The 13,412-nt window shown below is 45.5% G+C and overlaps 5 protein-coding genes across 5 annotated transcripts; 3 read left to right on the plus strand and 2 right to left on the minus strand.

The window, feature by feature from the left end:
• Positions 1 to 181: 181 nt before the first annotated feature.
• E1B28_013458 (uncharacterized protein) lies at positions 182 to 1,355 on the minus strand (the record flags this gene model as incomplete). The annotated part of the gene is made up of 2 exons (XM_043158617.1): positions 182 to 712; positions 765 to 1,355. 2 exons carry the CDS (start codon positions 1,353 to 1,355, stop codon positions 182 to 184), a joined length of 1,122 nt encoding a protein of 373 aa, XP_043003968.1.
• A 156-nt stretch (positions 1,356 to 1,511) lies between these two features.
• E1B28_013459 (uncharacterized protein) lies at positions 1,512 to 4,611 on the plus strand (the record flags this gene model as incomplete). Its single annotated transcript, XM_043158618.1, has 4 exons — positions 1,512 to 1,770; positions 1,824 to 2,304; positions 2,364 to 4,449; positions 4,507 to 4,611. 4 exons carry the CDS (start codon positions 1,512 to 1,514, stop codon positions 4,609 to 4,611), a joined length of 2,931 nt encoding a protein of 976 aa, XP_043003969.1.
• A 509-nt stretch (positions 4,612 to 5,120) lies between these two features.
• Positions 5,121 to 6,354, minus strand: E1B28_013460 (uncharacterized protein; the record flags this gene model as incomplete). The annotated part of the gene is made up of 4 exons (XM_043158619.1): positions 5,121 to 5,321; positions 5,376 to 5,919; positions 5,981 to 6,172; positions 6,230 to 6,354. 4 exons carry the CDS (start codon positions 6,352 to 6,354, stop codon positions 5,121 to 5,123), a joined length of 1,062 nt encoding a protein of 353 aa, XP_043003970.1.
• Positions 6,355 to 6,947: 593 nt separating this feature from the next.
• Positions 6,948 to 7,328, plus strand: E1B28_013461 (uncharacterized protein; the record flags this gene model as incomplete). The annotated part of the gene is made up of 1 exon (XM_043158620.1): positions 6,948 to 7,328. One exon carries the CDS (start codon positions 6,948 to 6,950, stop codon positions 7,326 to 7,328), a length of 381 nt encoding a protein of 126 aa, XP_043003971.1.
• A 560-nt stretch (positions 7,329 to 7,888) lies between these two features.
• Positions 7,889 to 9,468, plus strand: E1B28_013462 (uncharacterized protein; the record flags this gene model as incomplete). The annotated part of the gene is made up of 7 exons (XM_043158621.1): positions 7,889 to 8,342; positions 8,408 to 8,720; positions 8,774 to 8,961; positions 9,011 to 9,042; positions 9,110 to 9,165; positions 9,221 to 9,288; positions 9,343 to 9,468. Exons 1-7 carry the CDS (start codon positions 7,926 to 7,928, stop codon positions 9,466 to 9,468), a joined length of 1,200 nt encoding a protein of 399 aa, XP_043003972.1. The 5' UTR covers positions 7,889 to 7,925.
• Positions 9,469 to 13,412: the final 3,944 nt, after the last annotated feature.

The following is a 13,412-nucleotide window of genomic DNA, read 5'->3' on the forward strand; positions in this document are numbered from 1 at the left end:
CACGAAACAAGTAGAGGTATAATTCCATAGTACAGATGGAAAAAGATAGAACCGATAGACTTACAGATAAAATAAAAGTAAATATGTTGGACGGAGAGAAATCATTACATGTCATAATTGGTAGGAGAGCACAGCGACAGCAAAACAAAAAAGAGAAAGGGAAACGAATGAGTTTAGCCAGTTAATGCGTGATCGCTTGTACGCGTTCATGGGTGTTCGACCCTCGAACACCACCCGTGCCAGCAGCAGTGATAGCTTCTGCGAAAGCAAACGCAACTCCAACACCCGCCGCAATCGTCCTCCATTGTAAACCAAGTACGTCTCTCCTTCCACATAATGCTGCCTCATCGTAAGGATAAGCTAGATGCGCCGCCAATCGAACGATGGATGCCGTTAGAGGGTCAAAAGGAAGAGGTTCTGCCACTGATTCTCCGTTTCCATGGGAGAAACGCATGACGGGACTGAAGCTGATCAACGTTCCTGCAATCGCTGGTACCAAAAGTGTGGGTATGAACCAGTGCCAGACTATCGACGACGAGCATTTCCAAAAATCTACATTTTGAAGGACGGAGAGTGGGGGTGGATACGGGATGTTGGCATCAAACGATGAACCGGAGAGAGGTTTGAATTGCCAAGGAGTGATGGTGAGCAGGATGCAGGTGAGTTCAAAGACAGCAGTCAAAGACCAGAGGTTGAGAGAGCTAGACAAGAACTGCGACGGTAATTGATAAATAGATAAACGACGAGAAGAAAAGGAGCCTCACAGTTCTAGACTTGATCAACAGGTCGTTGCTCTTTTGTAAAACCATGTCCTCGGGATGGATCTGAACCATTTGGTGCTCGACCGATGCATTGGAGACCGGAATGAGGTCCTTTTTGACCATTATAGCACTGCGACTGATGACCGTGCTGGTCTCAGCACTAGGAGGCAACGGAGGGAGTTTGCTCAACGAAATGTTAGCTTGAGCTTCGTCATTATCGGCCTCCTCCTCCTCCTCTTCCTCCTCTTCTTCTTCAAATATGGAATTTTTAAGAAAAGTTGAGACTTCTCTTAAATCCTTTACTGGCGTTGATTCTGCAACGGGATCGAGAGAAACAGACAGGCCTGCTGTCCGTCGTTTAGCAACTGGCTCAGGCTGTGAACTACCTTTTCTGCTTCCTCTGGATCTGCCAAAAAGACCTGAGAACCTGGGGTCATCCTCAAGTGTCTTCTGTCGATCGTCTAGATGTTTCTTGATGCGAGTTTGTAGGTCTTCCCTGGTGCCTTCATCGCCGAGTCGCAGATCGTTGGCAAGAGCTTGAAGCTCGGATTTCTTCTTGGATTGCAGAGAACCTGCATATATAGTTGGTGGCATTGCGGGAGGTGGGTGTCTGGGACTGCCGGAGTCGTTCAAGGTGATGGTCAACGAACAAGCACTTGTGTGTCTTTGTTTACGCGTTGTTTCGTGTTTCACTGCATCACGTGATCGGCGCCGTGCTGTTAGTTCGGTCGACGACGACCACTGCGTCCCATGTATCGCTCAGCGACCAAGGTTGTCTCACGACAGCGACCTCTCCATCGACAGCATATTCAAACTACACTCCTTGCTTCGCAATCTCTTCGTCGACGCTACCTTAGTCCTTCCTCCACACAGTCATTCCGTCATGTTCACGTTCGCGCTTTATCATATAGCTCAATACCTCGCTTTCTCGCTCGTGCGTTTCGCGTTCCGATAGCAGGTGCAACAGTGGGTGCAGGCGGCTTGGGATATGCAAATTACAAATTTGATGGTGCGTTTATCGCGATATTACTCACTTTAAGCCGATATTGACTCTCCACAAAGAGTTTCGTAAAAAGTCTCAAGATTGGATGAACACTGTTCAGGACACAGCTACAGAGCTTTTTGGTTCCGCCTCGGATGGAATCAAGTCCGTCAAGGACTTTGTTTCTGAAATTCACTTACCGACTGTCGAAACCCCTCAGTTTTTCAAAGATTTATTGACTGGCTCTGATTCCGGAAAAGATGGTTTTTCGTCGTCATCGTCGTCTTCGGGCTCAAGTAACAATAATAACCACCCGTCTATGCCGCCTGCTGTTGGAGTTGCCGCTGCTGTTGCCTCCACGCTTGAGGATCAACAGCCATTTGGTGACGACAATAACGACCTTATGATGCTTACCAAAAAGCTCATTGAAATACGGAGTATGCTTCTCAGCATCGACCAAAGTGATGCTCTCAAGTTGCCGAGTATTGTCGTGATCGGCAGTCAAAGTTCTGGCAAGAGTTCCGTACTCGAAGCGATTATCGGTCATGAATTTTTACCCAAGTAACTTTTTTCGACGATTCTTTAATGATCCATTAGAAACTGATTGAAACAATCGGCAGAGGTAACAATATGGTGACTCGCCGCCCCATCGAGCTCACTCTCATACACACACCCCCGACGTCCACGAATCCACACCCGCTAGAATATGGCGTTTTCCCCGCTTTGGGTCTCGGGAAAATCACTTCTTTCTCTACCATCCAACGCACCCTCACCGATCTCAACCTTGCCGTTCCCCAGTCCGAGGCAGTTTCTGACGACCCTATTCAACTCCAAATCTACTCGCCGCACGTACCAGACCTTACCCTCATTGATTTGCCTGGATATGTCCAACTGTCCTCCTTGGATCAGCCTGAAGAGCTCAAAGCAAAGATTTCTGGTTTGTGCGAGAAGTACATTAAGGAGCCTAATATTATCCTTGCCGTCTGTGCAGCAGATGTCGATTTGGCCAATTCGCCTGCCCTGCGTGCAAGTAGACGTGTGGATCCTTTAGGTCTCCGAACGATCGGGGTAATTACCAAGATGGACCTGGTTGAACCTGAGAGAGGAAGGGAAATATTACAAGGAGACCGATACCCATTACACTTGGGATATGTAGGGGTCGTCGCGAAAGGAGGGAAGGATTCTGAAGATTTTTTTGTGAAACATAGATCGATATTCAGGAATGAGGCGCCTCCGGGGATCTTGACAAAGGAGGAAAGTGGGAAGAAGGATAAGAAAGAGAAGGAGAAGCGGGTTCTTATCGGCACACCTACACTTCTTTCTCTCTTAAAACACGTCCTATCGTTGTCAATGTCTTCATCGCTCCACACCATCACTAATGCTGTCCAACTTGAGCTCGAGTCGGCGCAGTATCAGTTCAAGGTGCTTTACAACGATACTAGACTCACTCCGGAGTCTTACCTTGCGGAAACCCTTGATCAGCTCAAAGCGAGGATACGGGAAGCACGAAAGGAAGTCTTCAATCGAGCGGAAGTTCGAGAACGCGTGCGAGGGTTAATGGAAGAGAGGGTGATGGACGTGATGGAGGGCGTGTATTGGGGGGATCCCAAGGGCGTCCAGGAGTTGACAAGAGGTGCCGTGGAAGGGTGGCGGTTGTCTTCATCGCCGTCCAGTTCGAACTCGGACGGCAGCAGTAGTTCCTCCAGCCGTGACGCTGCCCCAGATGACGCGATGCAAAATCGTTTCCGGCATCTGCTTGAATCTGCATCCTCGCTCTTGACGAAATCGGGAGTTGGTAGAGCCACAACCTTGTTGGTTGCTGATGCCCTGAGGGAAGTTATCGATTCCTCTCATTCAACTCCAACGAATTCTTTGTTGACGTACGAGCCGTGGATACATCACCCGAAAGCACGCGACCTTATAGTCGAGTTTGCGAACAGTATTCTGCGAGAACGCGTTGGCGTTGCGGCGGATATGGTTGAAAACAGCGTGAAGCCGTTCAAGTACGTTGACGAAGTCGAGGAAGAATTGCTGGAAGCAGAGGGGGTAATTGATCCTCGTAAGAAGAACCGCCAACAGCCGGGTGGTGGTTGGTTCGGGATCACCTCCTCCCCGTCTTCCACATCGTCAGGAGGTTCTGGGCAATGGGATCGAGCGCGGATAAGATCCGTAGAACTTCTTGGAAGGGAGAAGGCTATGTGTGAGACAAAGTTGGCTGAGATTCGGAGAAAGGTTGGAGGCAGTCGGCGATTGAACGCGCTGGTCGGATACGTCCAGGAGCTGGAAGAAAAGCAACGGACGAATAAACCTCTGGAAGAAGAGAGAAAAGACTCAATCGATTATCGTTTTACCCCTGCTCAAATTCTGGATGCCAGGCACGCAATATTGTACAACGATCGCATTGATGTTTTGAATCTGCGACTAATGGCTTTGAAGTCAAAACGTTGTCGACAGCTTACTGGGACACAGAACGATGTACTTTGTCCAGAAGCCTTCCTCAATGTGGTAGCTGACAAACTGGCGTATACGAGCTCAATGTTCTTAAATATCGAGCTTTTGGATCAGTTCTTCTATCAATTCCCTCGTGAAGTCGACGCGCGACTGCTGTATGATTTGGACCAGAAAGAGATTGAAGAGTTCGCGAGGGAAAATCCGGCCGTTAAGAAACACCTCGAGCTACAGGAGCGAAAGGATAAGCTCGAGGAGGTGTGTATCTGAGCTCTCAGTCTTGCTCTATCAATGGATACTAATGACTGCAACCAGGTTATGAAACAGCTGAATAGTCTGTCTACCCTCCGCCAGCCCTCTACAGATTCTCAGTCATCGAGTGGGAGGAGAAGTAGGGGTTTGTTCCGTAGTTTGATTTGAGGTTGGAAAGCTTCATCTATCTCCATGCGACGTTGACTTTTGCATATACAGACCGTTACCCTCTACCTAGTACAGATACTCCACGCCCCACTCTGTCTGAAACGAACTTCACCTGAGCAATAGATAACTACTAACTAATTTCGGTGAATATAATCTTGCGTTAACATAACAGTCGACGGTGGTGGTAATCATGAGTAACTATGCTACAACGTGTTCGAATTATGCAGATGTATGGATAAGTACTTACGACTTTAAAGTAGGTGTGTAGATGTTGGGAGCAAAAGAGGCGAGAGGGGAAGAGCTGGGAAGTGAGTAAGGAGATGGTCTGAAGGTATTAGCCAGATATGTATCAAGCGTAGAACGGTCTGAAGCTAATAGAGTGGGTTCTGGAGGTAAGTATTCAATATCTACCCAACAGCTAAAGAAAGATCCTTGACCAGAAGATAGAGGAGGCGGCCACCTGGGACACGCGATGCGTGCTGAGAGTCGAATAGCGTCGTCCCTCGACGTTATGTATTCCATCGCAGTATTCCTTCGTATATCGCATACATCACACCGGCGTTTGGCACGACACGCATCAGATGTGCACTCAGGCCGCCATATAATGACTTTGCACCCTCTTCCGCGATAACTAAGCGCAACGTTTGCATAAGACCGGTGTATTTCAAAATACCGTCCACTCTCGGCTGCCGAAGTCGCGTTCTAATGACCTTTGAGGCGGATCAATAAAGAGAGAGAAAGCGTGAAAGATGTAATATACACACCTCGTGGGGATATGTAATAACTGTCGCAACACATTTGGCGGTGCCGGCACTACCCAGCATGCCAAACCACTCCTGAAGCCCTCCCTCACCTTCCCTTCCCGCCGATAGCCTCTTCAACTTCTCGTACAAAACCCACTGAATCGTTCCTTCTGCGACACCCAAATAACTTGCGCTCAAGCCTTTGTAAAATCCTCGCATGCCTTCTTCGCGCATGATCTTCTTGATCATTAGCCAGCTCGTGCTGTACTTTCCGCCGTTGGCGCCTACAACATCGGCATCGATGCCTTTGACGACTGAGGCTAGTTGGAGACGTGTTTTGACGACCCATATGGGATTTGTAGCAGTGCCAGTAGCAACGCCTGCGATTGCTGCAGCAGAGAGATGAACATATGTGTTTTCTTGACCGTGATTGAATCGATGGGCTATGATTTGTTTTCCATTGCCATATGTGAAGAAATTGATAGACCTTGCGGGAACTACGCCGACAAGAGTCGGGCCCAGGCCCTTGAACAGAGCGCGCGGGGATTCGTCTCGGTATATAGAGCTGTTGGAAAGGAACGGAGCAGGCTCAAAGGGAAAGACTTAACGGAGTAGAGGGTTCGTACCGTAGAATGTGTCCAGTCTCTACAAAGTTCCACAACAGACCACCCGCTCCTCCTACTGAACGGACTATCGTTGCATTGCCGTTTCCGACTATTCTGACAGCAGAGTGTTTTTCGAGAAATAGACTGGACTGAAGCCGGGTTTTAACAACGTCGAATGGACTGGTGACGATTGCACCACACATTCCACCAAGCCTAAACGGAAGTTAGTGTAAACGATTGCCCATGAACCAAAATACGATGTGCACATACCCTCCAGCTACGAAGTGCTTCCATCGCTTTGCCGAGAAATGTTTGCTTTTTGATGATTTTAAGGGTGTTGATGAGGCGGGCTCAGCAGAGATTGTAGAGGAAGCGACCTCAGAGTCAAGACCCATGGCTGACGAACGTTACGAACCGAAGAAAATGTCCGGCCAAAGGTCACCATGCGCGTCACCGCGCGAGTTGTTCTTTCACCTCTTCCTCGACACTGAGCTAGACAGAGCAGCTGTTCCTACTACCGTAAGCTCTGAAAAATCGGTGAGTACATCCATTAATATATATATACTCAATGTTTGGAACAGAATACGAGGCATGACGAGGCAGAAGCAACAAACTGTGATATCCTTTTTTGGGCATTCGGTTAAATAACTTTGAACGCCCCCATAATGACCACTAGGTACCTTGTATTGTCTTTGTTGAGAGATGAATATGATGTGCCTTTTGTAGGTATCATCTTGTCCTTGAACTGATGCCTTCTAGGTATGTAACCGACGACGCAACCCAAACCGAACAGTAGCTGTTTCAACTTTGAACGCGACTAGTATGTCAAAACCAAACAATATGTCAAAGTTTACGGAATCGACTGGAACAAACTCAAAGCCGCTCTCGAAATAGCGGATGACAGTGATGGGCGGATCGACTCATTAATGCAATGAATAATATTAACAGGTCGATCGCGAGAATCATTGGTTCTGCATGGGAAAGTCCAATGAAGGCAGTCGCAACTACATCGTCGTTATCTCGTTCGGCGAGCACCTTTGATACGGATGTGGAGGCTTTGAGGAAGAAAGATATTCCTGCTCCGAACTATCTGCGTAGCTTTGCGAAACCATTTCTTGTTGGGCCTGATGTATTTGAGTTTTTATATTGGCTCTGTACATGCAGATATTATCACCGTCCACTCCAAAATCGCTTCCTGTATCTGCTTGGATCCACATCCTCGCTCTTGATGAAAGCAGGAATTGGTAGAGCGACAACTTTGTTGGTTGCTGATGAGGCTCCAACGAATTCATTGTTGACGGACGAGCTGTGGATACATCACCCGAAAGCACGCGAGCTTATAGTTGAGTTTGCGAACAGTATTCTGTGAGAACGCGTTGGCGTTGCGGCGGATATGGTTGAAAACAGCGTGAAGCCGTTCAAGTATGTTGACGAAGTCGAGGAAGAATTACTGGAAGTAGAAGGGGTAATTGATCCTCGCAAGAACCGTCAACAGCCGGGTGCTGGTTGGTTTGGGAAGCTGTCGGAAAGGGGCAGAGTATGCTTCAAAGGGAAAGGCTTAACATAGTAGAGGGTTCGTACCGTCATGGTAGGATGTGAAAAGTTCCACAACAGACCGCCCGCTCCTCCCATTGAACGGCCTACCGTCGCATCATCGTTTCCGACTATTTTAACAGTAGAATTTTGTTAAGAGATAGACTCGACTGAAGTTGGGTTTTAACAACCGCAAATGGACTGGTGGCAATTGCATGTTCCACCGACCCTAAACGGAAGTTTAGTGTAAACGATTGCCCATGAACTAAAATACGTCGTACGATGGGCACATATCCTCCAGCTACGAAGTGTTTCCATGACTTCACCGAGAGATATTTAATCTTTGATGATTTTGAAGGTACTGTAATGATGGGCGGACTCAGCAGAGAATGCAAAGTCAAGACTTCTCACAGACAGCCTACAAACTCCAACCATGCTGAAAGGCCTGGCTCAGGCTGCGTTCAACTTTCCTGTCATCGACAACCATGCTCATCCTCTGTTGAAATCTGAATATAGAGACAAGTTTCCATTCGAAAGCCTGATATCGGAAGCTTCTGGAAACGCACTGACTCAGGATGCGCCGTATACTCTTGCTTGCTTTCGAGCAACTGCCCAGCTGGCTCCTCTTCTCGACTTGGACGAGAATGTCACCTGGGACGACGTCAAGGCCAGGAGGGCAGAGATCCCATATCTTGCACTGTGCAAACGTTTTATGGTGTCCTGCCAGATTCAATGCTTATTGCTGGACGATGGTCTCGAAGGCGTTGCAGAATATGCCGAAGGACTGGGTTGGCACTCACATAACTTTGGTGATACAAGAAGAATTGTCCGAGTTGAAGTTGAAGCAGAGGTGTGTAAGTGGCTCTTGTTTCTTTTGTGTCTTTCCTCATTTTGGGTTTTCTTGTCACTGGCAAGACTATCTTAAAGGAGCTTCTCACTCCCCACCTCCATGATTTCTTGGACACGTTCACTCAACGTTTGGGGAACCTTCTTGCCAATCATGCCAAAAATCCTCAAGTGGCGGCATTTAAATCCATTGTATGTTATCGGAGTGGACTGCATATCTCGCCCAATAAACCAAATCTCGATGATGTTTCGACCTTGTTGTATTTGCAAGAAACCTTCATGAAATATCAGAAAGAAGGGGTTTTGCGCCTAGACAACAAGGTCCTCAATGACATTGTTGTTCATATTGCACTCAATGTTGCTGGAAAGTTCAATATACCAGGTAGGTGTCTTCAATGTCAATGTTTCATTGATGTAAAACATCATGTTGAATAGTGCAATTCCATACTGGCCTTGGTGACAATGATATCTCTCTGGCCCACTCATCGCCTGCTTTGATGCAACCAATTATCACTGCCTACCCTTGCACTAAATTTGTTCTGCTCCATTCTTCATATCCTTACATGAGAGATGCAGGTTACATGGCATCTGTCTATGAAAATGTTTTCTTAGATTTTGGAGAGGTATGTTAGAATTGTGAATGACCTACTGGGATTGTAATGTTACCTATAGGTATTTCCTTGTGTTTCAGGCCATGGTCAACGGTGGCACTATTATTCATCTCCAAGGGTGCATGTATACTCATCACAGCCCTTTCCCTTTCTCTTCCAGTTCCATCATTCAACAAATTCTGGAGCTTACACCCACCAATAAACTTCTGTGGTCTAGTATGTTCTGAATTTCTTTCACTCTATATTCTTGAACTGACACCATTCTTTTCAGCTGATGGACATTGGTTTCCAGAGTCTTTTTATCTGGGAACCTTGCAAGCAAGGCAGGCTCTATATGATGTATGTGTAGATTTCTGTTCAGTGATTGCTTATATTTTATTGTCTGAGGAATAGGTTCTGTCAGAAATTGTTGCAAAGGGGGAATTAAAAGAAACACAAGCTATTTCAGTTATCAAAGATGCTTTTTTTAGTAACTCAAATAGGTTGTATAACCTTGGGCTGAATGAGCCTGAGATCTAATTGTTTTGTTCTTCTTTTTTTCAGTATTGTAACTTTGTAAACAATTGATTTGTAGTCAGACAAGCACTGGGGCATTTTGATGTCACCTCCCAACTGTTCAGTATCTGTCATGTGGAATGTAATGAGTGTTGATGTTAGTGGATTGAGAAAGGAACTTGTATTATTGTGGTAGCTCTGGTAGAGCTCTTATACCTACAGGCAAGTATCTAGAATGTTCTCATATCTACTCTAATTTGAATGGGGGGTTGGATAATATCAGGCTTGTTTTTATTTCCTCATTAAATTTCCCTCTATATATATATTTCGGGTCTATATGAGCAGCAACACACCACAATGAAAAACCAGATGCAGTACACTGACTCGGAAATTGATTTCCGAGTGTGCTGTGCCTCATGTGAATGTGCTGTAAATTGAACTCAGTGTGCTGTGTCCTGTCATAATTTACTAATACATTCAAAAAAATTAAAATTAAAATTAAAAACTATACCATGCCCAATATGACATGTTGTGATGTCATCACATGTGACTGTTGATTTTGTTCAACAAACCATTTGCAGACTCCATTCATTCTGGTCTTTTCCCCCCCTGCTCTACTTCTCAAACACCTTACAGAATCAGTAGTTAATTAATAAATTATGTGTACATATCTATTATAGAGAATAGAACATATATTTGAAGTGGAAAAGGGAGGGACTGAAGGGTGATGATGGATGTCGGAGGAAAAAAGAAAATGCTGTGCTGCCAGGGTCCATGGGAGCCGATATTCCATGCATGCTTTGGGGTGAAACAACCATGTGACTATTTCCCACACAGTTCTCAGCATTTTCTTTTTTCCTCCGACATCCATGAGGCACAGCACACTCGGAAATCAATTTCCGAGTCAGTGTGCTGCATCTGGTTTTTCATTGTGGTGTGCTGTTGCTTGTTGAGCCCCATATATTTCTTATATTTTGGACTGTTATATCTGTGCTGGATCCATTCTAGAGTGGCCATAATCTGCAAAGCAGGGGAAATCCACATCTCATCACGAAAACGCACAATTTGTCGGTAAAGGTCGTTCTACGGCGAGATTAGGTTAGCCTCAGAAGAACTAAAGATCAAGGAAAACGTACTAGAAAAGAACTATTCTTGTGGAATTCCGCCAACATTTGGGGTTCCTCTGTCACTTTTGCGATCAGGCGATTGTTGAGGCTGCTGATCCAAGTATGAAGATATTGGAGGTTGGCCTCCAAAGCATCGAGAATTATGGGTGATGGGACATAAGGTTCCGATACTGGGGCTTTGCCTTTACCCTTCTCTTGCGCAGAAGGCATTTGTATATGATCTACGGCATTGTGTTAGTACGCGACACCGTAAAAACAATAAGAAAAGCGAAAACAATCTACGGGCCTCGGGGCAGACCCTGAAGCCTCCGTAGATTGTCCCCACTCACCTCGAGAATGTTGAGAACGGCGGTGAAGACGATTTGAAGAACGGCAGCGAAGAGCGACCGTAGAGCAGTGAGAGAAGGGAGGAATGAAAATTTCTGCTAAGTCCAACTGCTGCGGTTTAAATAGCCAAAATTCGACATATGAACCAGCACATGACCGTAGAACATCGCAGAATGTTGTAGAATATTCCAGATCTACAGAAATTAAAGCCTTGAGGCTGTTGCAATCATCTACGGAATGATGAGGCCATAATTAAGAAATGATGGAAGTAATTAACGACGGAACATTGCATCGTAGGAGTTCTGGCATGGGAAAATCATTTTGTTGTCGGAACATTTCCTTTTTGGGAACATTAGCGCTGGTCAGTGTAGAGCTCGAGCTCAAAATTTCTCTAAGTCAGAGACTTAACAGTTGTACACTAGGGTGTACACCGTAGATAAGATTAGGTAGATCTACGGGCCATTTTGAAGGCTTTTAGTAGAACTACCAAATGAAAGAGCTGTAGATCAGTTCAAACGATAGAAGATGAGGTACTCAGTCCGTAGATTGGACTGGGGACAGTCCTCTTTTGTTTGGGGGAGATAATGCGACTTAGTTGACTATGCTACAAGGTTCTTTTTGCACTTTAAACAGTGCTATGGAGCGATATTTATCGTATTAAGAACTAGAGTGAGCCCGAATTGCTAGTTAAAGCTAGTACCGCTAGTAGAATGTGCTGTAGGTGCAGCTAGTACCGCTAGTAGAATGTGCTGTAGGTGCAGCTAGACCAGTTAGAGAGAACCGTAGATCGTGTCAGAAAACTGTATGACCGTTCGAAACCTGTAGAACACTATGAGCAGAGGACTTAAGTGGTATTTCACTGAGTTCTACTCTCTACATTCTACTATGCACTGGCATATCAAGGGATTGTACTATTAGAAGACTTGTAGTCTTCACAGAACCGTTTGTAGCAGAACTTAACGAAGTCTAAAGACCTTCATACTAGGAGTACCTACTTCTATGGGGGATTTAGTTGACAAAAAAATCGGACATAAGACCACACAGACTAGGAGAAATTTGGTATGACCATAGATCGAGTCCCAATCTGAGGAAAAGACAAAAAGACATGATACAGATCCCAGATCACAGATAGAGTACCTAGGAACCAGGCAGGAATGAACAACGGATCTCGGAGTCCATGCTGTTCATGTGCTACGGCGATTCGGAACTCTGGATCCATATGCTGGAACTACTTGGACACACAAAGCCCATATGATTTGATAACGTCGAAATGCAGGATAAGGTCCGTAGGCAGGAAATACCATATAGTACGCCTACATAGGTCCATTCTACATGCTGAAACAAGAATGAAGAACGGTCCAGATTGGTCCAAAACATATGATTCGAATACGGAAAAGCTCCGTAGACAAGATTCTGCACATGTAGTGGTCCCTAGCGATAAGATTCCGCATGGATTCATAGCTACAGTGCATTATTTTTAGAGATGGAACAAGTAGAGATAGGATTACAAAGCTAGCATAGAAGTAGTATAAAGGCAGCTCATGTATCCGTAGATAAAGAAGTACTACCTGTGCGTAGGAAAGTCCTGAGTGGGTTGCCCGTGAGTAACTGCTCTTGACACCAATAGAGAGATTTGCCCTGTCTTTGTACAGTGAAACGATAAGATTTGATTTGAACATACGAGACCGTCAAGGTCAAACTAGAGAACTATCCGTCCGTAGGCCGCCGAGGTCTTGATTACTGTTTCGTGATCCATCGAGGGTCTTAGCGTTCATGTCTGCCGAGGACTTAGTTTTCGTGTCCGTCGAGGGCAATAGTCTCCAATCGTTCGAATTAGTCTTACCATAGACGAAATTCATAGTCCCACTTAGTCCACTAGACAATAAACAGAGCCCCTACCAACCTTAGAATCCCCGTAGCTGCGGTGTTTTTACACTTGCAGTTGCACATTGATTTTATTAGACCTTCATACGATATTGAGACTGTGATCTTGTGCATAACCTTTGCCAAGCAGTCCACCCTTGCAATCTTTCTGGGTGTGTAGAGTTATTGATAGACTTTACACGGAGGTTTACTAGTTTTTGGGTTGATTTGGTGTTGGTGCTACTTCTGTAGCTCTGATATTAGGTTGACTCTTGAGTGGTATACTTCGCCCATTATCGGGCCACACGGAGGAATGTAAGGAGAGTCCAAGACCTCGATAGAGGGACCAGGACGTTCAGCCGGATTCAGATGCGTGTCGGTTCGGAAAGTGATACTGTTTTCAGACCAGTCAATCAACAGATTGTAGCGGTTGGGCCAGTTATATTCCAGAACTAAGTTGCAGGTAGAATCTAGAGAAGTGACATAAAAGTCAATTGATATGATTTCTCCCGTAGCAAATTTCATAGGAAGAGAGACAGAGGAAGTAATAACGGAACTGAGGGAACCATTAAGAAGTCGTAAAGATATAGGAGGAATAGGTACAGTATGTACATGGTTCTTAGTAACAAAGTTTGAATCAATAAAACAATG

This window comes from Marasmius oreades, chromosome 9 (genome assembly GCF_018924745.1).
Source record: "Marasmius oreades isolate 03SP1 chromosome 9, whole genome shotgun sequence".
NCBI lineage: Eukaryota > Fungi > Basidiomycota > Agaricomycetes > Agaricales > Marasmiaceae > Marasmius > Marasmius oreades.